At 37.7% G+C, this 26257-nt stretch overlaps 2 protein-coding genes and 1 pseudogene across 13 annotated transcripts in view; 1 reads left to right on the top strand and 2 right to left on the bottom strand.

Annotated features, from left to right (window-relative positions):
• Positions 1-1745: 1745 nt before the first annotated feature.
• Positions 1746-5699, top strand: LOC107845569 (putative pre-16S rRNA nuclease). Its single transcript, XM_016689984.2, has 6 exons — positions 1746-2091; positions 2194-2253; positions 3134-3246; positions 4171-4239; positions 5130-5181; positions 5304-5699. Exons 1-6 carry the CDS (start codon positions 1846-1848, stop codon positions 5472-5474), a joined length of 711 nt encoding a protein of 236 aa, XP_016545470.1. The 5' UTR covers positions 1746-1845; the 3' UTR covers positions 5475-5699.
• Positions 5700-5811: 112 nt separating this feature from the next.
• Positions 5812-6701, bottom strand: LOC107845579 (annotated as a pseudogene).
• A 346-nt stretch (positions 6702-7047) lies between these two features.
• Positions 7048-26257, bottom strand: part of LOC107845543 — a 24185-nt gene continuing 4975 nt past the window's right edge. The window contains exons 2-20 of one of the 12 annotated variants that reach the window (XM_016689935.2): positions 24279-24836; positions 24008-24181; positions 21977-23932; positions 21743-21859; positions 21430-21612; positions 21256-21318; positions 19589-19660; positions 19163-19423; positions 18956-19075; positions 15966-16025; positions 10718-10758; positions 10439-10528; positions 10263-10347; positions 9241-9399; positions 8496-8753; positions 8318-8329; positions 8024-8219; positions 7716-7913; positions 7048-7469 (exon numbers count right to left, since the gene is read on the bottom strand). In XM_016689935.2, coding sequence (XP_016545421.1) covers positions 9265-9399; positions 10263-10347; positions 10439-10528; positions 10718-10758; positions 15966-16025; positions 18956-19075; positions 19163-19423; positions 19589-19660; positions 21256-21318; positions 21430-21612; positions 21743-21859; positions 21977-23932; positions 24008-24181; positions 24279-24836 — 3915 coding nt within the window. In that variant the 3' untranslated portion in view covers positions 7048-7469; positions 7716-7913; positions 8024-8219; ... (1 more) ...; positions 8496-8753; positions 9241-9264. Of the gene's footprint in view, positions 7536-7577; positions 7914-8023; positions 8220-8317; positions 8754-9240; positions 9400-10262; positions 10348-10438; positions 10529-10717; positions 10759-15965; positions 16026-18955; positions 19076-19162; positions 19424-19588; positions 19661-21255; positions 21319-21429; positions 21613-21742; positions 21860-21976; positions 23933-24007; positions 24182-24278; positions 24837-26257 lie in introns of all 12 variants that reach the window. The other 11 variants (XM_016689961.2, XM_047394363.1, XM_016689937.2 and 8 more) reach the window with 11 other exon arrangements.

The raw sequence follows: 26257 nt of genomic DNA, 5'->3' as shown, positions 1-26257 counted from the left end.
ATAATTAAACATAATTATATAAAAACGATATAATTGTTATATAGAATATGTGTCTATATAAAATATATGTATCAAATATGTATATGTATAAAATATATTTAAAAATTATTATAGAAAGTGCATAAAATTATATAATTGTTGTATAAAATGTGTAAAAAAAAGTGTACAATTATTATATAAATTGTGTATCAAAACTGTATAATTTCCGAATGAAATATTTATATGTATAAGATATGTATAGAAACTGTATAAAAGGTGTGTAGAAACGATATAAAATAGACCAACAAATTAAAATGGCTAGAAAGTAAAATTTAAATATCAAAATTATTTTTGTAGAAATATTTTAATTTAAAGTTAAAATGTAAATCAAAATTAAATATTAGGTTGGTGTATGTCCTAACTAATCATACAGGAAGTTGGGAATCATACTTCTGTTTCTCAAAAATTAGTTTTATTGTTTACATGAACTTCGCTTTCACGAGCCTTAAACTCCTGAAAAATTCTGTTTTCAAATATATTTTCATTTGCGTGAAGACAAAAATGCATAAACAAAAATATTGCTTATGACATGCGTGATAGTTCTCACCGTCTGTTAACTTTTATTTGTCACTATTTTATTTTTTAAGGTCAATCTGCATAAACTTTGATCGGTATTTGAAGATGTATAATCTCATATTTAAAATTTAAATAATTAAATGCTATGAATTACAATTCTTTTCATATTAATATGATGAATTATATACTACTATTATAATATTGATCAAACCTCGAAAAATAAAATATTTACAAAGAAAAGTAAACGAAGGAGTACTTATTTACTTTCAGGAGCCTAAAACTCCGTCACTGCTTATTATAGTCATTTTTGTCAAATTTCTAGGAACTTATAAGCTTTTTTTTCTTTTCTAAAATTATCTATTTTGCAAAGTTAAAGATATTTGATTGAACTTATGTAAATAAACATAAAAAATAGCATCCATCTTAATTAAATGTTACAATTAGACATTTTTAATTCATTTAAAAATAAAATAAAATTATATGTATTATCATTCATCAAAAAGATAATTAAATTGACTATAAAAAATATGTCATCTCTTTTAATTATAGCATCAACTCAGTAAAAAATATTTGTAATTTTATAACTTATTGAGAAAAATAAAATAAAATTCGAATAAAAGATATCTAATTAAAGCACCCCATTAAAAGTTGATTGTATAAATGAAATATTAACTCATTTATTTTTACTTGTCACATTTGCTTTATGAAAGTCAGTATGAGTGAAATTTGAGATTAAAATGAGTAGATTAATTTAATATTTAGTAATATTTTAAATTTAGATGTATGTAAGTTATAAGTTACAGGAAAAATGCTACGAATTGTAATTCTTCTTATATTAATATGATGAAATAATACTCCTTCTATTTTGTTTTAGTTGGATTCTATACTAAAAATAGTTATTTTAATTTACTTGTTTAATTTATGAAAATTAATATAATTATATTTTTTCTTTTCTACTCTTAGTATTAAATAACAAAATAAACTACAATCAAATTTAGAGTTTCAAAACATTAATAAGATTGCTTTAATAAAATACATCCCTAATTAAGTAGGTGTTTGATCATAAATATTATTCACAATATTTTAACTTCAATTATATTTTCAACTTCAAAAATATCAAATAAAATTAATATATTTTTATTTTTTATCAGTTAAAATGGAATAAAGAATGTATATGTTTAAAATGATTAAAATGTTAAGCCATATTTTGATTCTCCTAATGTCTTAGCATTCAGTAGAGTCAGTCTCCAATATGCGTCGATTCCTCCTGTCGCTTTTTTCCCACTCGAAATGGCACATCTATTAGCAGCCATAAGTTCGCCGCCGGCGACATTCCGGCCGGCCGTCGGGAACTCTCTCCGATTAACTTCAAAAATTGAGGCAATACGTGCAGTATCAGTGGAGGAGATTCCCCCAAATGCTGTTCGACGAAAGCGGGATTCAAGGTGGAGAGGAGGTTTCAGTCTTGGAGTAGATTTAGGTCTTGCCCGTACTGGACTTGCCCTTAGTAAAGGCTACGACTTTCGCCCATTCACGGTAAAGTGTAAATCAATTTCATCTGCACACCTCACTCATACACGTACGAAAGTGAAGCATTTTTGTTGATATATAGTGGGACTTTGATTTGCTGGATTTTAGGTTTTGGAGTTGAGAGGGCAGAAGCTTGAACTTCGAATTATTGATATTGCCCTAAAACAGGTATTCCCTCTGCCCTCCAATATCTTTAAATAAGCTATTCACACTTTCATTTTATACTCTCTGCATCCATTTTTACTTGTTCCGTATTGATTTGCCATACACCTTAACGAGCAATAAATAGAATAACAATTTTACTATATATTACCCTTTAAAATATAATGAATTCAAGAGCTAATGGTCAAAAATAAACCTAATGCATCACTGTTTTTTGAGTTTGATACCTAAACTATCATGTGTGCTAGTTTCCTAACTGAACTAGTTACCAGAGCAGAACACACCTCAACTGTCAATTCTTCAGTTTTCCTACCCGAAAGATGATGATAGTTCAGGTAGGAAAAGTGAACAATTGATAGTTGAGGTATATTTTTGATAAATAGTTGATGATAGTTCAGGTATGAAACTCGAAAAAACGATATACTTTTGGTGTGTTTTTGACCCTCCACTCTAAATTTACTGTTGTGGGAAATGCAATAGAAATTGACTATAGTTAATAATAAAGATAAATTAGGAACTAAATGTTTTTAGTACAAAGGACAAGTAAAAGTGGACGGAGGGAGTACTTTGATAGGAGACCACATGATTTGTTATGGATCAGTATATGAGTATTAATTCTTGTATTAAAACTTTTCCTTTCTGAAGTTCGTGTCATATCAAATATGCCAGACAAATTGGAGTATGTAGTTGTCAAGGTTAATATTTTCATCCAGTGTCTTTATGTTTAATGTAGAAAGATTTAATTTTTATGGTAATTTATCAGCTGGTTATTGATGTGAGCTTCTTGAATATGACTTAGTTATTCCTTCATATTATATTTGTTAAGAATTAAATTGATATTCCAGTATCTGGAGTTTCATGAGTATGGTTTTTGTTCGGAAGTTAGGAAGTGGATGAGTTTATAATTGGACTTCCTTTGTCAAGTGATGGAAAGGAAACTCCACAATCGAACAAAGTTCGAAGTGTTGCTGGTAGGCTTGCTGTTCGAGCTGCTGAGAGGTACTAATCATTTAGGACTTTTGGTCTGTTGTCTTTTTCTTTGTAAATTGGAATAAATAATGAAAAAAAATAACAATTTAAAATTGCAGGCTAAATGGTAATAAGATCTCTTTTCTGTTGGTGGGTCTGAATTGGCAATGTGAGCCAATTTCAACTTCTTGGCTGTATTGTGATCAAGTTGGTTGTCCGGAGTATGCTGTGATGTTGCATTTTATACCTAAGTAACTTCAAGTGCTAGTGACACTGTACATTTGTCAAATTTAACAATGGTTACTCTCTCGTAAATAATAGAGGATAGATGTTTAACTTATCTATGGAGAGATTGTAAGATAAGATAGTTCAAGTCAAACAAACTGTAAGAAGGTATCACGCACCATCAAGGACTCACTTGAACAGGGAATCTTGTCCTGCCTTGAAGCTTAAGACGTGTCTCTAACTCTAGTTTCAGTAACTGTACTGCATACTGCAAAGTATGTATATTGCGATTTTACCTATCCGATCATCACTGAAACACTACTATTGTCTGTGCCTAAACTTTTTATCAACTGTGATCTTATGGTAGTTCTGAAGATTATGTCTCAAGTTACTTGAAAGTGAATATTTTTAAAAATATTTGGAAGTCTATTGGTTGAACTAACTAGACCATGCCCGCTTGTTATGCATTACTAACCAAAACTGATGTGATTATTACACACGGGGGCTACTAGTTGACTCCCTATTTTCAGAAGCCTTAAGCTTGTATGCTTTGGTTTCACAATTTGTTTTTCGGTTAGTTGGTTGTACAAATTATTGACACTCAATTCATCTCTTGTAGTTCTCTAGTCATTGTTTTGTGACATGTTTAAATTCATTTTAAAATTTTAAAAGTGAAGAGGGACCTGCTGCCATAATTTTTCATCTTCTCTGTCGATGCTGTCCTTTTAGGGGCTGGAGAGTATATCTGCAGGAAGAGTATGGGACAACAATTGAGGCAATGAGCGACATGGTTGATAGGTAATAGGTTCTTCTGACTTATCCCTACGTTTATTGAATCAGTTGCAGGTAAGCTCTTTCATTTCTTTCATTTATGTGTTTAAATATCTAGGATCTGCAACGAGGAATCACGATCTTATTTGGACATCAATGAAGTTTGCCTACCTGTCTTGCTAATTAATTGATCATCAAGTGTATATGAGAAGGGAGGTATCCTTTGAACAGTCTGTTAGAGGAAGTCATCCTAAAGTGGCAGAAATGTCTATTAATAGTAGAATCTTTTTCACCTTTCTCCCATTTAAACAAGATAAATTAATTAGTTAGGAACTGGAATGATGATCATGGGAGACCACGGTCCGAATCCTAGTCGGAAAAAAAAATCTAGAAGATTTTTTATAGAATAGTTGAGGTGTGCAGAAGTCAGCCATAGCTGAAACACCACTGCTGTAAAAATGAAAAAAGACAAAAGGGAAAGCTAACAGGTTAAGCTAATCTAAAGAAAATATATGTTAGTACTAGATCCACACCTCCTACGTTATGGTCATTTAACCATTTATAATAAGATATATATATTCTTAGAATGCAAAAGCTTTTTCTTGGTGACAATATAGGGCCATGATAGCATGCTAGTCCCACAGGGTTGATCAGTTAACGCAGAATGAACTTTGATGATCAAATCTAACTTACCTCAGAGCTTTTATTATCAACTTGAGCAAATTCAGAAACATTTGCTTCTAGCATGTGCCATTTATTTGTTCTAATTGTGTTATAAAAGAGTCTTGACGAAAATTTGCCTAAATAAGTTGCTAGATGTGCTTCATGCTGGGGCATATCAGACAGAGAAAAATATTTTTATTATATCAGTAGATTATAAAAACAAAATTCTAAATGAACAGCATCACCATTTTTAGGGGCCTCGGAAAATCTGCTCGTGAAGGGAAACAGGATGCCTACGCTGCTGCTGTATGTATTCAGTTCAGTTCATTGTCTTTTTGTACTTCTCCTGTACATATTTTTTTCAAATTGTCTGAAAAATGAAAATAGTAACTTGTGATTTAGAACTGAGCTTTATTGTATAATTGCAGAAGGTGCTTGAGAGATACTTCTTAGAGTCAGGTCAGAGAATCGAGCTAGTGTTACCCAAGCAGTTGGAGCTCCAAGAGAAGCTAAAGATGGGGTGTTCTAAGGATTCTGATTATTGTTCAGATGAATCTGATTTGTTGATAATTTGGAACCCCCCAAAACCTCCTATTTGATGGAAAAGGTTCAATGGATCAATACAGTGATTGTGATAGCTCTAGCCATTTGAATAGTACTTATACCTTTAGAAGACATGGATGGTTTACCCTTTTATATACAGTATTTTTTAAAACTCTTGCTCCTGTATATCAAGTACGAGAGAAGAGCAATACTATATCTTTTTCGAGGAGACACTGTATGTGATGAACTTATGAAATACCCTGTTTGTTGGGCTTGCGATTCGTTTGCTACTGTTGTTACATGGATAAAAAGGGTTGTAAGCTATTTTTTTTGGACTCTTCAAGAATACCACTAGGTGTGTGTCGAATCCTACAAAAGCTATGCATAGTTGGAGGATCCAAGCAACATAAACTGCAAGTGTAAAGACATGAATTGTGCTCAAACAGTAAGATACAACAGTTTCATTATAAGTGTCTCTTAGGGGTGTTAATGTCGTCCTCGTAGCTATTGGAAAACAAATCCCTGCATAGCTCTCCATAGAATCTGCACACCAGGTCAATGAAGACGGGGCTTTTGAGATTCTTCCAACAGTATAACAATTCTTCCACATCTGCCAAATCCCTCATTTTCCCTTTTTCCACCATCATCTCCACCAGATGATTCTCAAAGCTCCTGCATGCATCTTCCACATCATCCTGAACTGGTACTTCTTTTCTAGTTGCTGCATTACTCAATCTCGCGTAAGCCGGGGTGAGGAGTGATGGAAATGGTGCTTTGTTGTGATGCTCTGCTTCTAAGAAACTCTTGAGCTCCATGACTTGGTCCTCCTCTTTCCCTCTTCTTCTCAGCCGTTCAGTCTCATGTGTTGAACGACGAAACCCAAGTCTTCTTATAAGAGGGGCTTAGTGAGTCTGAACTTGAACAACCTTAGTATTTTCTTGCATGGATTGGAAAGTTTGCGTTTGAAGGAACCAAAAGCTTTCACTTTCATTGTTTGGAGCCTTTATTTGTTGGAGGAAAAGAGTATTGATAAAGCAATAAACTTGAAAAATGGTTGTTTTCAGGCTTATCTTTCTTTCAGTTTAGAAATGACAAAGAGAGTTGTGGCCCTGTTGGTTGGTGTACTGAGAAAAAATGTTGGTTTGTTGGAAGGAAGAAAGAGGGGGTACCCCTTTTTCTAAGTTTGGGAAAATGATGAGTTGTGGGCTACACGTTTCTTATAGAACTAAAGATGGTATGGGAGTCTGCTATGGGTTTTGTTAATAGCTTACTTACTGTTTTCGCCAATCTGACGAACATAAATTGTTAAATATTTGATGGAACCTAAAAGTGTTGACGTTTGACAAACTTAAAAGGACTAACAACTGCTCATTACATCCTTGCAAAATATTATTTTGAACCTACCAAACGCATCGTTAGTTGCAACATCAAGTTATTGAAAAGATGTAAGATTGAGTTTTGAGTCTTTAGAGTTGATCCTATAAAAATTTATAAATCCATCATATCTATTCAATTCTGAGAAAGACTAGAAATTTGCAGTTCTCGATCCGTATCTTGAATCATATGAAGGAAAATCAACTAGGAAAATAAGCTCAGAACGAGTGAGAAAAAAAATGGACATCATGAATGTGCATAAATATTAGATGAACCAAGAGTTAAATATATAATGATTATTATTTCATACAATTTATTTGAGCCCGTGCTGGTAATTTAATAGTCACCAGGATAGTATTACATCATTTGTCAATGAAGAGAATACACCAACAAAAATACAACAATGACGAGTTCGTTCTTATGTCAAACTAGTCGAGATCGATTACATAAATCTTCTGCATCCACTCCGTTCTAGTTGGACACATTTCAGTCCAAATGCAATACCAAGAGGTCATCTTTTAAGCATAGACAGCACCAGCTCAGCTTAATTGTTATGCCTGAGCAACAAAATAATATGAATATACAGAAACTCTACCTCTCTGTTTTCTCTTTCTTTTCTAAACGATTAAACTTTGGCCTCGTATCTTCTTGCACAAGTGCAGGATCCCTTCTTGCAACTGCATGGCCACAAAGCTAAATCACTTTAGAACACTTTTATTTGTGATTCTCCCAATTGAAATATACTGAAACAAATACAGGAAGGAAAATTTAGGAGATATACTCACTTAATATCAACACATGGGGGAGGGGCCGTTGGAGGAGAGAGGAAGGAGAACGTAAGCAAAGACAAGTGAAAAGGAATAAAATAGTAGAAGAGAGGATCCTCTACTCTTTGGAGCCAGCCGACAATGCCCAGTTCTTACCCATAAATCAGAACAGCAAGTTGCATTGCCAGCAGCAAGGAAAGCATAACTTCAACCAGCATCAGCCCCCTTCTGAAGTAACGTAGCTTCAATTCGAGTATGCTCAACACATCAGGGGCAGCTAAAAGCTTCCTTTTCCAATTATGCTCAACACATCAGGGGCAGCTAAAAGCTTCCTTTTCCAATTTGACCATGAGCCTGCTCAAAGCATTAGACAAAATTAGCTACAATACATGACTTCTAATAGTGATTATACAGGGTCAAAATTATCATTTGCTTAAGCCTGGGTGAGTAGAATTATTTGGTACCTGTGCTGGTGAAGGTAAACAGATACTCTGTGAAGTAGTTGACATGCGCTCAATGGCGCAAGGCCCAGCCACCACTGTTATCAACAGGGCGCGGAGACCACCATCTCTTACATGGTACCAGAGCCAGACCCACTTAACTCTTCCTTTACCTGATATTGGCTCCCATATTATGTTATCCACGCTCCGCAGTCCAATCCTGAGTGTATGGGGGGGGGGGGGGGTGGGTGTTAAAGAGTCTCACATCGATGAGAGATAGGGTTGTTTGCCTCATTATATGAACTTAATAATCCTCACCTTATGAGCTCACTTTTGGAGTTGAGTTACGCGAAGGTCCAAATCGTAACATGGAGGTTGAGTGAGATATGGCATATTGTCTCAGAATGTCCATTCAACGAAGGCATCAAAAGTTTTTAAAATACAAAATTCTAATTTGGTGAAAGTCAAAATTGTAACGAGTGGAGAGTTCTCTAACCTTGGAATAACTTTCAAGACGAACTAGGTAACAATAAATGGTCTCCAACATGTCAATCAGTCATTCTATATTTGACATGGTCGAGTTCAGACACTGCTTGATTCTATTGAATGGAGTAGCTCTTTAACTGTTCCTTGGTTCTGACATCCAGTGGAAGTTGGTCCCAATTTTAAAGGCAGAATCCCAACCCATGTCATTATACCAAACAATTTAATCGCAATTTGCTAGAAGTCTGCAACATAAATTTGAAAAGGAAATCTGCAAATGCAAAAACTTAATATAAGGAAACAAATGATTGAGACAAACCTTTTGAGTCTTTGATAATTATAAAAGTTAACAAGAAACTAATGGCAAATAGAAGGAAAGAAAAGATTAAATGCAGTCTGCAGATGCTTTAAATTGAAGAGTACAACATCAAACAAAACGTACCAAGTAATATTCATATTACTCAACTTATGAAGACCCAAACTTCAATGTTTAGCATAACGTCTTTCTTTCTCACTGGAAGGACCACAATTCTTTACACCTTCATGGAGATACTTACACAATACCTTAATGAACAACATTCTTTCTAGAAGCTTTTTTTATACAACCAAATCATTATAAGTTCAAAACTTTATTCTTAAGCAACCAATCATTTCAATCTAAGAGGATTAAAAAATGACACAAGAAAATGCCAATGGCATCATGAAAACTATTCATATATTTATGGTTGTTCTGAAGATAATGTATGAGCTTAACTTACCTTCAAGATGCAAAACTTCTGATACTAAGACACCTCAGACACCCCAATGCTTGGAACAATTCTTGGGAGCAGCTTAACTTGAGGTACCGCATTAGATTCATCGTTGCTAGGAAGAGAAGGTATCTCATTTTCCAGCGTAGAATAAGCATCTGCAAATGCCTACAGAAAGTAATTTCTATTAGAAAAGCTATATGCAGTAAATATTCACCGACTATAATTGTTTATGAGAAGTCTAATTCGTTCAGTAGCAACTTCAGTCCCAAATTAAAAATTTCTTACTTAGGAACCAACTTCATCCATATGTCAAACAGATGCACCCAAAGAGAATACCAATAGTTTGTTACTTCAGGCTATACATTAATAAATGAAAAGGCAGACAGTTAATTTTAAAGGACAAAGTATTTTTAGCTGGATTTTACGTATTTGAGGGCAGAAGGGAAGTAATGCTTTTAATTTTTAACTGACGTATATCACATGCCATTTGAGAGACGTAAACAACAGCTTTCTGATTCAAGATTTTACATATGCAAATTACCCCCAAAGTAGAGGAAGTTTTGTGACAAGATTGCAACTTAAACAGACTGGTAGATTGGAGAAGTAAACAAACTGATAGAGGGCACACCACCAGGAATGGAGCAAAACACTTAATTAACTTTCATCAACTGTATTAATATAAGAAAAATAGCCAATGACAAATCAAAAGTTCCTTTAATCTACACGTGATTGAGGGATATGTCTAAATTAATTCAGTAACCAGCACATCCCCGCCACTAGCAAGCCTAGAAGAAATTCTTTCTTGCCAACCTCTAAGGAGATTCAAATACATTTAACACATTTTATCCTATTGATGTTTAAAAGCTAAGAAACCTTAAATATCACAAATTTCCCATTTTTACCCGACCCACAAGTTTTTCTAGTTCTACTAACATTGTGATGATAACATGGACTTATACTTCTAGCTTATTATCCATACATCATAACAAATTTTTCTAGAAAATTTAATACAAGCAATTCCAACTAACCTTAATGCATTGGTGTATGCGAAAGCAGTTCCGCCCCACATTATTGGTTGGGTACAGAGGATCATCAATGCAAATTGGATCAATGCTACGAAACAAAACCAGGGAGTAAAAAGGGAGGAAAATCATCACAAAAACAGAGCAAGATATTTGCAAGAAGCAAAATCAGGAGGTTCAACCATTTGCCACACCTGCACCCTCGTTCTCTATTTATGTATAAGCCGCTTCCCTGTATTGAGACACGTATTTGACGAGGATCAAACACATTCCTGGAGACAAAAACAAGGCTTTAAATTTGCAGTACCTTTTTCCATCTTTATATTTTGTGGGGAGCAGGGTAACTATAGTGGTTTGGACATCAGATGTATAAACTAACTAAAATGTGTGGCTGCTTGTAAGAACGAAAACATGAGATAAAATAACAAAGGAAATATGTATTTCCAGCAGCTCAAACTCACCCAAAGAAGTAGAAAAAATCCATCAGGAGGCTCCCCAAGTTCTACAAAATAAGATCAAAGAAAATTGCACTAAAAAACTGTGATGTATCAGAAGAAAACAAAAAAAATGAAGCTTAGTTCTAATGAATTGAAGCACAGTTAACTTCTTCCATAGAGGCTCCGCAGCATTTAACAAGCTCATCAAGTATAAAATTGTAGGAGTAACCCTATCAGCCTGCTATGATATTAGAAAGGCATCAACCTCTGTAGAAGGCTATCCAATTAACCTGCACATAGCAATTCTCGACACGCATTGAGCAGGAGGTGGATTTTTCAATCTTACATAGAGTATACTAGCAGTTAAGTTCTACATCTTTTGAGAGAAAGATCAGGCTTGTTCATTCAGGTACAATGTGATGCATCATTTATAATCTTACGTTGCTTGGACTCGGGTGCGGGTGTTCGATACTGGTGTGGATCTAGAGATCGGATCCTTCGTGATCTCAATTTTAAGATTCGGGGATATGGATCCAGGTATGGATACGGGTGTCGGGATTAAGCTAAAAATAATTTAAATATCTAAAAATAGAGTCATAAAACCTAAATTATGAGATATTATGTGGAATTCCTGAAAGGAGAAAAGAAAAAAAGTAACATAGATATTTTCTATATACAAGGTATTTCATTTTCTTCAATTTTACCTTAACTTTTGTTTTGATTACAGGAACCATTAAATCTTTCCAAGACTTTCCATGTCGATTTTGGTTAAAGTACCCAAAATTGGTTGACCAGATCGGATACGGATTTCACACCCACACCCATGTCGTGTCGACACTAGAGCGGCACCAAAAGTGAAGAGCCTGATTAACTTAGTATAGTCACGTAGGTAAGCAACAACAACAACAACAACAACAAACCCAGTGTATTCCCACCTAGTGGGGTCTGGGGGGGGTAAGATGTACGCAGTCCATACCTCTGCCTCTGATGAAGTAGAAAGGCTGTTTCCGAAAGACCCCCGGCTCAAGGCACGAGATACCACACAAACACATAGTAAAGCACAGAAGCAGATTACATAACATAAATACGGCACCCATAAGTATTATAAAACAGAGGAAAGCAGAGGAAGGCAGAGGAAAGCACACAGATTCGTAATAAAACATGGAACACGGAACACGGAATCATAACAGGAATAAAACCCCCACCAAGTAATTCCCTACACTAGCGACCCAAACTGGCCCTAATCCTCTGCCGTAATTCGCGTCTTCCAGACCTTCCTATCTAGGGTCATGTCCTCGGTGAGCTGTAACTGTTCCATGTTCCGCCTAATCACCTCACCCCAGTACTTCTTCGGCCTACCCCTACCCCGCCTAAAACCATCCAACGCTAGCCTCTCACACCTACGGACCGGGGCATCCATGCCCCTCCTCTTCACGTGTCCGAACCATCTCAATCGTGCTTCCCGCATCTTGCACTCCACTGAAGTCACACCAACCTTCTCCCGAATAGTCTCATTCCAAACTCTATCCCCTCTAGTCAGTCCACACATCCAGTGCAACATCCGCATTTCTGCCACCTTCATTTTTTGGATGTGGGAGTTCTTAACTGGCCAACACTCCGCTCCATACAGCAAGGCCGGACGGACTACCACCCTGTAGAATTTGCCTTTAAGCTTGGACGGCACCTTCTTATCACACAGCACCCCCGACGCGAGTTTCCACTTCATCCACCCCGCCCCAATACGGTGCGATACATCCTCGTCAATCTCACCGTTACTCTGGATCATGGACCCAAGATACTTGAACTTATCCCTCTTACATACCTCCTGTGCTTCCAGCTTCACTACTACCTCATTCTCCCGCCTCACGTCATTAAACTTGCATTCCACATATTCTGTCTTGCTTCTGCTCACCCTGAACCCTTTAGACTCAACAGTTCACCTCCACACCTCTAATTTGTCATTCACACCCCCTCGAGTCTCATCTATCAGAACTACATCGTCTGCAAAAAACATACACCACGGCACCTCCCCTTGAATACGCCGCGTCAACACATCCATCACCAACGCAAACAAAAAGGGACTAAGAGTAGATCCCTGATGCAATCCTGTCAGGACAGTGAAATGCTCTGAGTCTCCTCCCGCCGTCCTCACCTGGGTTTTCGCTTCATCATACATATCCTTAATTACTCTGATATATGCCAGAGGTACTCCACTCACCTCCAAGCATCTCCAAAGCACCTCCCTGGGGACTTTGTCGTAAGCCTTTTCCAAGTCGATAAACACCATGTGCAGATCCTTCTTCCTTTCCCTATACTGCTCCACCAACCTCCGTACCAGGTGGATTGCCTCCGTCGTCAAGCGACCGGACATAAATCCGAACTGGTTTTCCGAAATAGACACTATCCGTCTCAGCCTCACCTCGACCACTCTCTCCCAGATCTTCATAGAGTGACTCAATAACTTAATCCCCCTATAGTTATTGCAACTCTGAATGTCCCCCTTATTCTTATAGAGAGGGATCATGGTACTCCACCTCCACGCCTCGGGCATCTTTGCCGTCCTGAAGATTTCATTAAACAATCCAGTCAACCACCTTACACCAGCCTCTCCAACGAACTTCCAAAACTCCACCGGTATCTCATCCGGCCCCGTCGCCCTACCCCTTCGCATCCTGCGGACAGCCTGTCTAACCTCTTCTACCTTAAAACGTCTACAATAGCTAAAATCCCGACACTCCTCTGAGTGCTCCAGTTCCCTTAACACAATAGCTCTATCCCCTTCGTCATTCAAGAGCCTATGGAAGTACGACTGCCATCTCTTCTTAATGTGGCCGTCCTCCACCAACACTCTACTGTCCTCCCCCTTAATGCACCTCACCTGATCGAGGTCACGACCCTTTCTCTCCCTAGCCTTAGCGAGTCTAAACAACTTTTTCTCCCCTCCTTTCCCCTGTAACCCTGCATACAAGCTCTCAAAAGCGGCCGTCTTAGCTGCCGTGACTGCTGACTTCGCCTCCTTCCTCGCTAGCTTGTACTCTTCCCTGTTTACCCGCTTCTCTTCTTCGTCCTTACTTTCCACCAACTTAGCATACGCCCCTTTCTTGGTCCCCACTTTCTTCTCCACCTCTTCATTCCACCACCAATCCCCCCGATGGTGCCCGGCCCGGCCCCTAGAAACACCCAACACCACACTTGCATTCTCCCTGATGCACCTTGCCGCCCTGTCCCACATACTATCCACGTCCCCCCTACACTCCCACACCCCCATTCCCGCCAACCTCTCCCCTATCTCCCACGCATTCACTGGCGTTAGGCCGCCCCACTTAATTCTCGGTCTACACTCCTTACTCCTCCTCGTTCTATCCTTCTTTATACCCAAATCCATAACCAAGAGCCTATGCTGGGTCGAAAGATTCTCACTCGGGATGACTTTACAGTCCTTACACAACGCCCTATCCCCTTTCCTAAGCAACAAAAAGTCAATCTGAGTCCTGGCTATCGCGCTTCGAAAGGTGATCAGGTGCTCGTCCTTCTTCGGAAAGCACCAGCCCAAAGGCCCTCGCAAACTCCAATAGGGTCGCCCCCTCTTCATTTCTCTCCCCAAAACCAAAACCACCATGCACATCACCAAAGCCTCCCGGTAGCGCCCCGATGTGCCCGTTGAAATCCCCTGCTACAACAATCTTCTCCGAACTAGGCATGCCTCTCACCACCTCTTCCAAAGCCTCCCAAAACCGCATCTTCTCCTCCCCCTCCGATCCCACTTGCGGCGCATAGGTAAGCAATGTATAAATAATGCATCATATTCTAAAAATACGGTAAAAGAACTAATATGCAAAATGTAAGGAAAGAGGTTTAAAGTGAGACAAGCAGATCAAAGATGATGTAAACCTCCATGTAATAACTCAGAAAGGTGGTCCCCTCCACAAGGCTCTCTCATAGTGCATCAAACATGCACCTAAAGTCCATGTCACTAACACATCATTATCTCATGCTTACTCATAGATAACATCTTTAAGTGTGATTTCCAACCCTTCAGTTTCAGTAATTCCATTGAGTATTTTATTGAAGTAAAAAAGGCCAACCTCCTCACATAAGCCTTTATTTTTTCTTTGCTGCATAATCTTAATTTTTTCTAAAGAGGAAAAAAAAAACAAAACATGGAATTCACCTGCTCACTATATCCAGTAATTAATCTTTCAAGCTTAAAGCCCATTTTGAGAAACTCAGCTGGCTAGGTTGTCATGCTGCTGGGAAATGTCTCCCTCCGCTTCCTTCTTTGCAGTTGGTGTTTATGGATGATATATGCAAATTTTCCTTGTTTAAGTGACCATTTAGATTTTGTGCCTATTATTAAAAGTTGTGCAAATATAGCCTTTGAAGATTACCCTTCCGGACAACGTTAGACTTTTTGTTAGTTTAAAAGGCCGAGACCCAATGGTCTCTTATGTTAAACGAAAAGAGCTGTACAAAGAAAGGCCAGCCTAGACCCCGGCACAACAACACAAGAGGAAACGCAAAATACAAAGACTAATCTAGAATCTGATAGAACTGAAAAGGAAAATGGAGAGAGAAAGTCAGGTAATGACCCTTCATCTTCTCCGCGATGCTCACAGTCATCTATCTACTCCGGTGGAGCTCCACAGCAAGCCGCCAGAGCGGGGGGTGGGGGGGTGATCATTTCCCCTTTAAACTCGGTCTGGACTATGGAGGTCCAGTGGTCTTCACAGCTAGGATTCAAGATATGAGGAGGTACAGTTCTTATACCATCTTCTTCACACCATGAAATCTAAACTAAGGACCACTTAGACTCACGTCTAATTTGCTCATGTATTACAAAACACTAGACTGTCATCTAAATTGCAATAACGTGCAAAATTTCAGACCATGAACTTTTTCTCGTAAGATTTTAGTTTGCTCCAAAGAGATCTTTCAACCGCAGTCTAAAAGGTCCACAAATTGAAAGAGGAATAAGAAGTGGGTCACTTTCTAACAGATGCCCCAAATAAATGAGGAAAATTTGACGGTGTTTACCTAGGAAATCATCTTATGTTATATCACAGGTTCTTCTTTATAGTGTGAAAGGTCCTATGAAAGTTTTCATCAAAATATGTGCAACCCAATAACAAAAATAATGGAGACATCATCACAATCTATGTTGAACTTGTCAGGCGTACTGATGATACCATTAACAGATAAACAGGGGCCAATCGCCAAAAAATTCAATGGAAAACAAAGAAAACAAAAACGAAAAGGAAGAATTCAATCATACTTGGTCAATTGGTCGACTGTGATGATGTTCATGCTGCAAAAACCGTGTGATCAATAGTACCTATTAAATGGTGAAGACACTTAAAGAGACTTTCAAACACATTAACATAAATAGATACAAAGAAATCAAGGGAAGCAAAACACCTAAGGTAAGAATGCCAAGAATTGGAAGACAATTGAATAAGTTTCACTATTTCACTTTTGCTTGTGAAAAGTTGACAAGATTTAATAAATAATGGCCATAATGCAGATATTTCCACTTCCAAACAAACCAAAGAATTTTTGCTCGAACTTGAGTTAGACTCAGAGACAACTATCTAATTTCCAATGTTTGCCCCGTAATTGTAAGGTGCTTGGAGACTCAAATGGTAGTCAAAGCAATAACAAGTTTTCTGTAGCCTGTTCGAAGGAACCCAGCTTTTAGTTGATGCCTACTTGTTCCGGTCTTCTGCTAAAGACTGCTAGAGAATAAGGAGGAGGGACTGATATGCAATGTGACCTCATTCAACAACTGAAAAATACTGAATCAAAATAGGGGACTCTTAAGGTAACTCCAGTCAGTATTTCCTGCAATATAATATAGATTCTAGAACTTCATCAAAATGCTAGTTAGCATTAAGTCAACTCATCTCTAAATGGATATATAAAAATCACCCCCCCACCCCTCTCCCCACCCCGAATTTCTAATTACATGTAAATCAAGTTAAGGACTTTTCACTACTAGAATGAATCAGTTGAGAGCATAAATATAGCCTATGCTGGGAAAAAAGGAAAAGGAGAGAGGAGGAAAATGATAGTAAAATAGAGGAGGAGATTTATCTTTTTTCCTATGCATGGTTTGGATTGAAAACAAGAATGGAAAGGAAAATTGTTTGATTTTTTGTTGTCATTGATTTAAATTTCGGGATTGAAGATTTCAGTGGCACCACTGCTGAACCGGATACATTAAGATGTAAACACAAAATTGACGGGCAATTCACTGTTAAAAGGGCATATAGAATGGAAGGAAGGGTACAGTATAGAGGGCAACTAAAAATATGGAGAAACTTATGGAAGAGCCCATCTCCAACCAAGGTAAAATGCTTTACTTGGTTGGTGATTAGAAGAGCATGCCTGACACAGGAAGTTTTGAAGAAAAAAGGGGCCATCGTAGTTTTCAGGTGCTTCTTATGCAATGAGAAAGATGAAACAAACAGCCACCTGTTTTTACACTGCACTTTTACAGCACAACGTCTTTATTTCTCAACATAACAGAGACAAGTTGGACTATGCCTGAGCATACTGCAGATTTGTATAGCTGCTGGATGAAAAGGGGAGGCAGCAAAAGTCAAAAGAAATGGTGGAGGATCATACCACAATGCATCTGGTGGACAGTTTGGAGAGAGAGAGAGAAATGACAGGTGTTATGAAGATAAATCCAATTCCATTCAGAAAGTTAAATGGATTGTATAGTTTCTTTCTACTTTTGGAGTAAAGAAGTAGGTCTAGAGGATATAGATCATTTTGTAGATTTATTAAGATCTTTGTAAGTATCTTCTTCTCTCTTTGTTTTTCTTATGCAACTCTTTTTGATGGTGTCCAGCATGTCCTTAATGCTGAGGAATACACATTTACCAGTTTCAAAAAAAAAAAAGAATCGGGCAAAGAAGAAAATGGTACTCTCTTAATTTCATCCCCTAATTGTTACAGGATTCAAGCAAGAGAGAGGAAAGCGCTCTTAGTTGTCCCTTTCTTTCTCTTCTTTTCTCTACTTTCCAAGCAAAGCATAAAAGTAGCCGACCAACCTCCATCCTTTTGTTTGGTTTGAGTTGAAACAAGGACGGAGAGTAAAATTGTTGGACTTATTTGTCATTGATTAAAATCTTGAGTCAAGAAAAAAATGACTCTTATTCTCATTCCCTAATTTCTACAGCACCCAAGCAAGAGAAAGAACTCTCTAATCACCCATTTTTTCTTTCTCTTCTCTGCTTTCTAAGCAAAGGAGTAACTGAAAAATATCCTTTTGCCTCAACTTCCCTCACTAATACTCACATAATAGCATGTCAAGAATGGATTGAAGCAGCTTAGAAGAGTGGTCAGTGCAGGAAATGAGTAGATGGCAGCAAAAACGTAGGTGCACTGAATATTCACTATTCATAAATCATAAGATTGAAGGACTCATAAATACACCAAGGTAGCTTCTTTTTTTTTTTGGTTGCCAAGGTAGCTTATTTTTGAAAAGTTAGAAGATTTAAATGTGCAATTGTGGGAGATGGCAGGACCGCTGAATTTTGGCCTGATACTTGGCAACTCTCCATTTAAAGAAGTGTCCGGATCTCTTCAGCATCACCTCTTCCACAAACGCTCTTATATCAGATTTCAGACAAAAGCATGGTTGGCTTATCCCTTTCACGAGGAAGTTAAATTATCAGGAATTGGATGGATACCTAAGCCTTTTGAACTTACTCAGCAATCATTTGGAAAGGTAAATCAAAGGGCGCCTTCCCTTTAAAATCACACTACTCAGACAATTTCATCTCAGAACATCTCTGGAGATGGAAATCCATATGGAAAGCATACCTCCACATAAGGTCAAATGTTTCTCATGGTTAGTGTCCAAGTGGCATGTCTCTCACAAAGCAACCTTCAAAGAAGAGGTATGCAGCTACGCAACAGCTGTGTTTTACTATGTGAAGAGGACAAAATGCATCACTTCCATCATTGTAAATTTACTGAATCCGGAATGTTATTCTCAACATATTTGGCATTGTTTGGTGTGCCCAAAACAACTATACAGTTTTTCCAAGGATGACATAGAGCAGTGCAGAAGAGAGATGTATTTAAGCATAACCAAAAGAACAAAGCTTGAATATCAAGTGAGAAGCAAGAACATAGACAACTGAACACTTGTAGGTAACTGTAAGGATCATTGCTTCCTCCACATTAAGCAAAATACTTCCTTTCAAAATTAAACCAAATATTCTAGGAAATATTGATGCTAAGAAAGCTTACTAGACAATATGAACTCAAACCGCCTGAATATGACTGGTCAAGACTGCGATCTGCTAGGAACTGTTTTAGCACCAAAGCAAGAGGTGTGGCAGCAGAAAACTGTTCTGTGAGCTCTTTTACCTAACATTTACAAAGGATAAAGAGTAAGAGAATGTAGTTCTGAATTTGATCCCACAAGTATTCAGATGTAATCTCGTCAAGACATACCAGCTCTGTGGTCTGTAATCCTGTATGTGAAGGTGATTTAAAACTAATATCAAGTCGAACGGCTTTGACATCCTTCGCACATTCATTCGCCTTAGACCACTGCGGCGAAGATGAGGAATCCGAACAAGTCGAATCAGCCTGAAAAGTATTGCCTTCTTCAACAGTCAACTGAGTTGGTTCAGATTTTGGCATTTGTAAGTTTGATAGAGACGAAGAAATGAGGTCTTGTGGAACTTCCACCACAAGCATTATAATCGGGATCTGTAGAAAAATGGAAGCAACATAACATGGAACAATGACTAAGGAGGTCAAAGCTATTTTCTTTTGATAAAAGAGAGAACAAAAAGGTATTGCAGCTAACATAAAGAAAACACTAAGCTGATTAGAATCCAGAAGGAAAAAGATTTTGGATTTCGGAGACATTACAGCAGTATTTTCCACGATCTTCAGAGAATCATTTTTTACCCACTCCTGGTTAGCCAGATATCTAGCTGCATGCTGCAAAGTGCTCTATGTCAGCAACATTATATTTGTCATATTGGACAACCAAGGGTGAAACAAATACAATGTTCTTGCCTGGTACTTCTTTAAAAAAAGAACAATACTGTCCATCCCATTTTATGGTATGCATTTCCCTTTTTAGTTTGTCCCGAAAAAGAATGACATATTTCTCTTTTCTGAAACTATTTTGGATGTTTATGAATGAAAATACCTATACTTGACCAAAAAATATATATAATGCTAGGTCCACAAATAAAAAGCATAACACTATTGATAATGTTACTGAAATTAATGAAGAAGTCAGAAATTTCAATGAAAAATTAATGACTAATACCAAAATAACTCCTCAAACTCGGTAATTTGTAAGTTAGACACCCCAACTTAGCTGATGACCATTTAAACACCTCTAATTGACACCTCTAATTGACAGAGAGTGTGTAGCGTGAACATCTGTGTGTCAGTTAGCATAATGTGTGTCTCACACTCAAGACTGGACGAGTGAAGTCTTTAATTGTGCAGGCAAAGCTAAAAATATATTTATTTTATTTTTAAAAACAAATTCTTCAGCCTCTCTTTGTCTCTCTTAGTTCACTACCTCATCAATTGTTGTCTCTTTCAACCATTTTGTAGGGATTCAATGTTAGGGTGGAGAAGGCCCATTTTGTGGTGTAAGGCATACAAGTACTTTCTCAGAAAAAAAGTGCTTTAATTAGAGTGGATTATAGTCTCACGTTGGTTGGGCGTTGGTTTGGCCTGCTTATATGGACTTGGCAATCCTCCCTTCATGAGCTAGCTGATGGGGTTGAGTTAGGCTCAAGTGTTATATCTTTAGATGGTATTAGAATCAAGTCCATCCCTGTTTGGGATCTTAGTCCATGCTGCAGTTGGGCATAGGCATGAAGGGTAGGTGTTACAGTGGGTTAGAGTGCCACATTGGTTGGATAATGAATTAGTGGTTTGCTTATATGGACTTAGGCAATCCTCCTCTCATGAGCGTTTTTGGGGTTGAGTTAGGCCCTAAGTGTCATATCTTTACATTTTTTTGGTAGGGGTTGGAGGTGGTCGAGGGATCATGAGGAAAATCTTGGTTAATGATTAAAGAATCAACAAGAAGATTGTTGTTGTATGAAAAGCTTTAAGTTAAAGAGGTGCTCTCTTCTTCTTTTTTGTGGGGGAGGGCTTTAAGTTACTCACTCCGTCCCATATTGCCGCCTATAAGAGAATAGGTCCAGAAAAAACAGCCCTCCTTTCATCAACTATACCAGCTGCCACGCAAGAGCCAATAGAAAGGATTTCTTCATGTTCCGCTGCTCGACAGTTAAGTTGACTATTTTTCAGAATTAATTTAGATTAGATTAATTAAATATAAACTATACGACAAAGTACTATAAGGCCAAGTTCTTCTCATATCAATATGGTGAGAAAATATATCTTACAATTTTGGTCAAAGTAAATGTAGTTTGACTCTCAAAAAGGGAAACATGACAAGTATTATGGGATGGAGGGAGTACAAAAAGATCATTACTTTCAAAGCAAACATAGCATTTCCTCCTTCAATTATTAGAAACGAATATTCCATGTAACATGGATACCTGAAGGCAAGTTTCTTTGATCCCATTTCGCCCCTCTAAGATCCCAGCTTCTTTAATTGGTTCCTAGGGAGGAAAAAAAAAAGAAAATAATATAATGTGATCTCCTTTCTCCAAAACTCTTTCTCCATACCTAAAAGATATAACGTAAGCACATATTATCTGAGACATGCTTACCAGATTCCTCACAGGAGGAAGACAAACCACAAGGTCCACATCACTCGATGGGAGTGACAACCCAGTAGCATTTGAACCAAAAATGTTTGTACGAGATCTAGGCCATAATACTTGTAGAGAACGTGCAACACGCTTTACAGCCCAATTAATGTAAGGCTTCCTGATCAGATTCTCAGAGGCAACCTTGAATATCATTATAGATAACCAACAATAATCATCAGGAAATATCCAATTGCCCAAAATTTTTATCCTGAAAATCTGGTTAAATTACTGAAATGATACTGCAGAAGCTACTACTCTCTTGGGACTCTACCTGTTTGCAGAAGCTCTCTATTTCGTCGTGAAGGAGACTATGGATCATTGCGAGACAGGCCTTCTTTGCAGTAGAGTTCAGCGCTTCGGGAGGTTGAAGTGGGAACGCAACATCTGGCTGGAAAAGGGAAAAAAAAAAAGAACTACAGTAAAGTTTTCCACCCAAATCAGACAGAAACTTGTGAATAAAAGGAGTTATGAAACTGCAAACTGGATTCTCAGATTTGTAATTTACATGTTCTTGATCGCGGGTTAACTGTGAAATTGCGATGAGGCGATCCTGGAGCAAAGCTCCAGGTAGAGGTTGTGTTAACTGATGGGCTGAGAGACTTTTACTCCTCCAAGCAGGCCAAACTACTTCACTACCATCCATACGTATACATGCTTCTTCAAAATTGATTCCATCATGGAACCAACCTTTGACACCCCACTGCCGGGGGCTGGAGCTACCAGACCGAACTGTTGGAAAACCTCTGTGCCTTCTAGAATCACCAACTGGAGAAGGAGGTGGTGGATGAGGAGCACGTGGAACACAGAGGACAACAGGTGATGGAGGCCTCTTGATCCTAGGTTGCTCCCGCCTACTGGGAGGGACACAAGGACTTTTATGATCATGACTGCGCTTAAAATCTGATCTGGATCTCTCCCTGGACATATTGGGAATGACAATGGGTCGTAGAATGGGGTACGGAAGTGAATCCACAGACTTTGCTTCACCTTCAGCAGACAAATTGGACAAGGATCCTGAAGCATTCTCTACTGTCACTAGATCTGCTGCCGATGCTGACTGCAGAACCTTGCTGGTAATCTCACTTCCTGGTATAACATAACCAAGAGCCTGATGACCTGAACCTAAAGGATCGAATGGGGAGCAAAAGGAAGCACCAGATGGAGAAGTCAAACCATTTGTACTGTAGGAAGATGAGAAGGCAACCATATCATCAACTGCCCTATTCATGTCTGCTTCCCTCCATGCCCATGAACTATCATCTGAGCTAAGAGAGGGAGGACGTGAAAAATTAGTACCGAGATAATCAGAAGGATTCCAATACATAACACCACCTCCAAAGTACTGATTATAGTCCACCCCAGAAACAGCATGTACCTCTAACTCTTCTTCAGACATCCAGTGATAATCATGGTCTTCACCCAATTCATGTGAATTTGAAAGATCGGAGACGTCCATTAAGTCACCAGAATACACCCTTTCATCCTCAGTACTCGCCGCATTGCAGTGCATGCTTTGGGCTGCTATATCCTGCTTGAAAGAAGTTCTCCTAGAGATAAATCCAGCATCATAATTGCATGTTACTGATGGAGCAGCAAGTCTATTGATACTGCGCACCATTGGGGGCCAATCTAAACTCATTGACAAAGGTCCAGATATGATTCCAGGGCATCCTGTTTCAATTGAAGAATTTCTTACATGACGTACATTGCGTAGAAAAGAATGACGAAAATGACTTTTCCAGTTGTGACTGACATCAAGGTGCAATCTATCAGTAGCCCGTGGGAGATGTGAATCACCGCATGAAAGATGAATAGGAGCTACACTGGGCCACTCATACGAAACATAAGATGGAGAAGGCATCGACCCTGTATCATAAACATCAACAGTTCCTTGCTCCTTTAAGGAGCTAAATTTTTTGTTGGGATCACTAACTTTGGTTTGTTGCTCAAGAAAACCTGATTTGTTGTTCAATTTTTTAAACTCCTTGCAGTTTGAGTGGGAGAGTTGAGATTCAATCACAGGCATTACAGAAGATACACCAGAATCGTCATCCCTATTGGTAGTTTCTATTGCAACAGCTACCGTTCCATTTCCCATTACCCCCTCTGTGGGCAAATGGTTTATCAAATGGGGATTCCTGCAACCTTCAAAAGAACCAGCAGAGCCACAATCCACACCGCTTCGACTCGGAATGCTCATTTCCAATTCACGTTTCTCATTGTCAATACAAGAATCTTTTGATCCACTTTGACCAACTGAGTTTACTACAGCGACACAATCAGACCTTGGATCCCCATCTCGGGAGTTGACAGAAATAAAGGACTTCTGAGAATTTCTTTTCTGATATTTACCATCTTCCCCAGAAGTTATCAAACTTGGGTTTTTAATCTTGTTTCTTTCTTTCCTTTTCTTCCTTGAAGCACTTCTAACAGTTTGACTATCTGGTCCTTCACCATGTCCCTGCAGAAAGTCAGTCAGTTACAAACTATTTTCAAAATAACTTGGATATCTGATCCATCGTAGAAAGATAATTACAACCATATCAATCAAAGATGTGAGACTCTCTTTATCAAGATCCTTCTGTTGTTCTCTGTCAACCGATCCACTAGGCAAACTACTTTGTGCATTAGCACACTGAAATCTATCAACTAATCCAGTAGACGAACTACTGTGTACATTATCACCACACATGAATGTGTCTCCCTTATCCTGCATATATTTTAAAAGAAAGTAAAGAAACACTAGTATAGAATTTTTTCTTGCTAAAAGGAATTTCTAGGGGAAATCTTCAAGATCAGAGTTGTACCTCAGTACTTTTAACAAGCCTTAAACTGCCGGTTGTAGGCTTTGGCAAAGGATTTGATTTCTTCACTTTACGGTTTTTTCCTTTTTTCTTACGGTTAGAAGCACCAAGTATCTCTTTGTTTTGCTTTGGTAAGGAATTGAAGTTTTCGTCCTCTAGTAGCTCATACTTTGTACAGTCAAGAGAAATAATCATGAGTAACCCCCGTAACTTTCTTAATATACAATCAGAAAGAGTATTAACAGATTCTAATGAACTAAAAAATAGTTTTTCACTATCAGGAGACTCGCAAACAGAATGTGGACATGCCAACAGCATAGTGGAGATATCCTTAAGCATAAACAAACAATCAAGTAACTCGTTGAATGAACATGATTCGCCAAACACTGATGCATGACAAGTGCTCTGTTTTACAACTCTTGCATCTGATACTCTGAGATTCACAAAGTTCCTTCGATCAGACAAAATAGTGTTACCCCTCATAGGTTGTTCTCGCGTTGAACTGCATAACCAAGCTTTATCTACTGAAACACCTCTTGTCCCCTTCAAAGTATCAGCAATCTGAAAGAAGTAATTGGAGATTGGACAACATAAGGATGAGAAATGTTCTGATGAGCACGTACAAACTATGCAGAAAGAACAGACTAGTCTTCCAACAATCAGAAGCTTAAACAGCTGAACTGCTAATATCTCAATCATTTGATTGACATTTTCAGGCAGGACAGGAGTGCTATAAGACACATACTAGGAGATATCATTAATTAATGTAATAACTCGGGGTGTTCATGGGTCAGTTTGGATCGGTTAGTGGTTAAAACCATAACCAAAACCAATTTAGCCGGTTTTTGAATTCTAAAACCAAACCAAACCACAAAAAGAAAATAACCGTCGGTTTGGTTCTTGTCAATTTGGTTCGGTTTTTTGGTTTTTTTCGATTATTGACTAGCCTACTCCAACCATCTCTAGAATAAACTCCTTTTTTAACCCATAGAAAAGAGTATCACATTGAACAATTTCTCATGAAATATTTGTACAGTGATGGACAAATGACACTATAAACACTTAAAAATTAGAACAAACATATTAAACAAAACCAACATTGAGAGAGAAAACACCAGCTTTGTATTGTAGGCACTAAGATTATCCAACAACATACAACCACGTACATTGTAAAACAGAGCTTTGTATTTTGTTGCAAGAAGAGACAGAGTTGGGTAAATTTGAGTTATGTGTTTACTTTATAGACTAGCTAGGTGAGCTAATCATATAGGGAAAAGATTAAATAAACAAGGAGACATAAAACTACCATTTAAACCAGGGACCAAGGTAACTCGTATTGTGAAAGATGAAGTAGAAAAAGTGAGGTAGGGACCGTAGGGTTAACTGATTAGTAATAGTAGGTAGAGTTGGGCTTGGGTTTGGGGCTTTGGACAATTGGGCTAAAGTATTGGTTGGGCTAGACATAGATTAAACTAAAAATTACACAACTTATGTTTTCAATATTACAAAAAATCCCAACTCCCTAAACATATTACAAAAATCTCACATATACACAGAATGTTATGTATATGTCGGCTATGTTATGCATATTAAGAGGGAGAGAGAGTAAAGTAATTAAAAAAGTGGGAGAGAGTGTAATTACTTTTAAAAGGTTGGTATTTATGTTATTTATACTAGATTAAAATTGTAGTTTTAGATTAAATTTAATAAAACATTTATATTTTATTTATAAATTATATATAAATAATTATAATATATATATAAAATTTATCGGTTCGGTTTGGTTATTTTCACATTTTTTTTTAAAGTAAAACCATAACCAAACCAAATAGCATCAGTTTTTTAAAATTTAAAACCAAACCTAACTAAATCAAACCAAACGTCGGTTTTTTTAATCGGTTTACGGTTCGGTTTGGTTTTTAACCAAACACATGAACACCCCTAGTAATAACTGCTATTTGTTAAAACATATGAGTTATGGG

Source organism: Capsicum annuum, chromosome 8 (genome assembly GCF_002878395.1).
Source record: "Capsicum annuum cultivar UCD-10X-F1 chromosome 8, UCD10Xv1.1, whole genome shotgun sequence".
Taxonomy (NCBI): Eukaryota; Viridiplantae; Streptophyta; class Magnoliopsida; order Solanales; family Solanaceae; genus Capsicum; species Capsicum annuum.
Note: the sequence above shows the minus strand (reverse complement) of the source record. Positions and strands in the feature narration are given on the sequence as shown.

Excerpts from the sequence above, each read along its gene's own strand:
- LOC107845569 (XM_016689984.2), top strand. The coding sequence starts at position 1,846 with ATGGCACATCTATTAGCAGCCATAAGTTCGCCGCCGGCGACATTCCGG. Across the intron at positions 2,092-2,193 it reads ACGACTTTCGCCCATTCACG|GTTTTGGAGTTGAGAGGGCA; the intron begins GTAAAGTGTAAA and ends GCTGGATTTTAG. Across the intron at positions 4,240-5,129 it reads ATGAGCGACATGGTTGATAG|GGGCCTCGGAAAATCTGCTC; the intron begins GTAATAGGTTCT and ends CACCATTTTTAG.